Source organism: Musca domestica, unplaced genomic scaffold, assembly GCF_030504385.1.
Source record: "Musca domestica strain aabys unplaced genomic scaffold, Musca_domestica.polishedcontigs.V.1.1 9, whole genome shotgun sequence".
Classification (NCBI taxonomy): Eukaryota; Metazoa; Arthropoda; class Insecta; order Diptera; family Muscidae; genus Musca; species Musca domestica.
Window position 1 is genome coordinate 2,260,998 of NW_026712435.1, and position 3,039 is coordinate 2,264,036.

The window sequence follows — 3,039 nt, forward strand, 5'->3', positions numbered from 1 at the left end:
GAGGAGTTACAAACGGAATGACAAAATTAATATACCCTCTATAGTATGGTGGAGGGTATAAAAAAAAGAGTAAAATCGGAAAAGAAATCGAGAAAAAATGTTCAATTTTAAAATTATAGTACATTCTATTGCCAAACTTCGTAAGAACCTTTAAAAATATGCTTAAAATATCAGTAAGATTAAGATTTTTTTAAATGAGTGCGCAATACGATGTTAAATGGCGATCTTTCATGCATAAAATTGGCATCTAGCTTTCAACTCCAGGACCTACATCGTGCTTCAGCTACAAGATGCGAACAGATTAAAAAAAAAAACAAAATTGACTGACAATGCGTTATGGGCTCATTTCAAAACATGGACCTACTTCTTTCATATGACAATAATCCGTCTAATGAGAACTCAAAATGCAAAATTCAATGGGACTGCAATCATTAAAGTATCGAAGCGGGTGTTAGCGTGGGGTTAGCCTTCCAAATTTTTTGAACATCGCGTAATATTTGGTGGGTGAAATAGACCATAAAATTTGTGTTAAGTAAAAGTCAAAGTGTAGATTATACCACGAATATTTTTAATCAGGTCAAATCTGACAGGTACGTAGATATTGATAGTAAATATATCTGATATGTATAGCGAAATATACACAATGTATTTCTACAAAGGAAGGGGATGTTAGCTAGAATGCTTATATCTCGCGTAAAAATGTGAAATTTGAACGTTATTATTTTGACTTTTGAAATGTACAATAGTAATGTTTTATTTTGCATTATTTCTTTTCATTTTGACTTACTATTTTCGAATGTACATTTGTAGTTTTTTTTTTTTTTTTAATTGAATTCTTATATGATTTTTAGTCTTTTTTGGTTTTGGTTTTATGCAAATCATGTAGTGGCTAAATAATTTAGCGCGGTCACAACAAGGTTAAAGGATAATTACTTTTGCAAAATCGCTAAAAAAATAAAAATTAAAAGAGACTACCTCATTGCAAAAATTCTAAAATCGGAAAAAAATCAAGAAAAAATTTTCAATGGAATCGAAATTCAAAATTATTTGTTTCTTGTAAAAAATCAGCGAACAAGTTAAAGATTTTTTTTCAATTTGTTTTTCCTGTTTTAAAGTGTGTGCGCAATTCGATGTTAAATGGCGATCTTTTATGTCTAAAATTGACATCTAGCTTTCAACTCCAGGACCTACATCGTGCTTCAGCTGGAAGATGCGAACAAATTTATACAAGCAAAATTGACCGACAAACACTATGGGCTCATTTCAAAACGTGGACCACTTCTTTTATGTGGGGAAGCCGTCCAATGAGAACTCAAAATGCAAAATTCATTCGGACTGCAATCAGTGAAATACCGAATATTAAGTGGATAATCGCATAAAATTTGGACTTTAAACGGTCTCCAACGCACAATTTAAATGACCAAAAATTAATTCCCATGTTATGGTAATAGATGTAAGAGTAATTCAATTTAAATATTTAATTTCTTAGTAATCTTTGACTGTTCTGCAGTCATTCTACCCTCAATTATGAGTTGGGCAAAACTAAATACCACGCAGCAGGGTATTCTAAACTTTGGAAACACTTTAAAAAAATGCATTAAAGAGTAAAAGTACGGGCCGGCAACGCGGACCGAGACAGCTAGTTTTTAATATTATTTACATACGTCAATAATTAATATTACAATATCTATCATATAAAAAGTATGCGCATGCGCTTTATGTCTTCCATTTTTACTAGAATTTTAATATATGTTTTTTTCGGATTGTAATTTTTTGTTTTTTATATTATCAATAGATTGGAGATGGCCCGAGAAGATGCCCTAGATATTGGGCCGATGATGAAATCCAATTTGATCACATTGTTGTAAAATACATGCAAAGTGAAAGTTGTCCATATTACACACGTCGAGAATTTAACGTGACTAATTGCAAAATAAATGACACACTTAAAGTAACACAACTGCAATATAATGGCTGGCCTACAGTAGAGGGAGAAGTTCCAGAAGTTTGTCGCGGTATAATAGAACTTGTTGATCAGGCTTTGAGCAACCATAACAAAGAGAAAAATGTAGGGTGCAAATCACCACTTACAGTTCATTGCAGGTAGTGTTTATCACTTCAGTTTTATGAACTATTTTAATGTTTTAAAATTCATACTCTTTTTAAGTTTGGGGACTGACAGAAGCTCTATATTTGTGGCCATGTGCATTCTTGTGCAGCAGCTGCGAAATGAAAAGTGCGTCGATATATGTACAACAGCTAGGAAAATAAGATCTCAAAGACCAAGGCTTCTCGACACATATGTAAGAACATATTCTTATATAAGTAATATTTTATTGAACTATCCTTTTTTCAGGCACAATATGAGTTCCTATATCGTGCTATAGTCAACTACGCCGATCTCCATAAATTATCTTCTGAATAAACGTAATCGCATCGGCTATAACTAAACAAAGGAGAAGCCATTTATCACTTATACTCAAATAGATTTAATATTTTATATAACACCGATCATTTTGTATAAAATCTTAAGATAATTTTGTAAGTTCAACATACCATTATATATTATTCAATCTTATTCAACTACTGGTAGCATAATGTGTTAAGCGGATAACCAAAGGACTTTAAGTGTAAAATTTTATATGTATAACAAATAAAAAGTTTTATACAGAAATTTGTTTAATTAACTATAATATCATGTTTTTGATATCATCTGAAACGCATGCCTAGAATGATCCGATTAAAATTTAAAATGAATATTGTTAAATGGTGAGTAGAACATATGTGTGTGTTTAGTCCATATTATTATTATTTGGTAACACTTGTTAAAAAAAATAGCAGCACAATGCCTTTTAAAGCTGACGTGCAGTTAGGTAGAGTGACTTAAACAGGGTTGCGCTGTCGAACTATTAGAAACGGTTTTTTTAACGATTCCAAAAAATCATGTTCATTCCTTGGAGATATAAAACCTTTAACCTCATTTATTTGCCTTAAATATTTAATCTGGGTAATAATAATAATAATAAAAAACATCTCCAC

The 3,039-nt window shown here is 31.3% G+C and overlaps 1 protein-coding gene across 1 annotated transcript; it reads left to right on the forward strand.

Annotated features, from left to right (window-relative positions):
• Positions 1-1,426: 1,426 nt before the first annotated feature.
• On the forward strand, positions 1,427-2,693 carry LOC131806925 (tyrosine-protein phosphatase 69D-like). Its single transcript, XM_059131810.1, has 4 exons — positions 1,427-1,453; positions 1,796-2,103; positions 2,168-2,303; positions 2,357-2,693. The coding sequence occupies exons 1-4, from the start codon at positions 1,442-1,444 to the stop codon at positions 2,423-2,425; spliced, it is 525 nt and encodes a 174-aa protein (XP_058987793.1). The 5' UTR covers positions 1,427-1,441; the 3' UTR covers positions 2,426-2,693.
• Positions 2,694-3,039: the final 346 nt, after the last annotated feature.

Bases quoted from the DNA above. Each gene is read 5' to 3' on its own strand.
- LOC131806925 (XM_059131810.1), top strand. The intron at 2,104-2,167 runs GTAGTGTTTATC...ACTCTTTTTAAG, and splicing joins CCACTTACAGTTCATTGCAG to TTTGGGGACTGACAGAAGCT. The intron at 2,304-2,356 runs GTAAGAACATAT...TCCTTTTTTCAG, and splicing joins CAAGGCTTCTCGACACATAT to GCACAATATGAGTTCCTATA.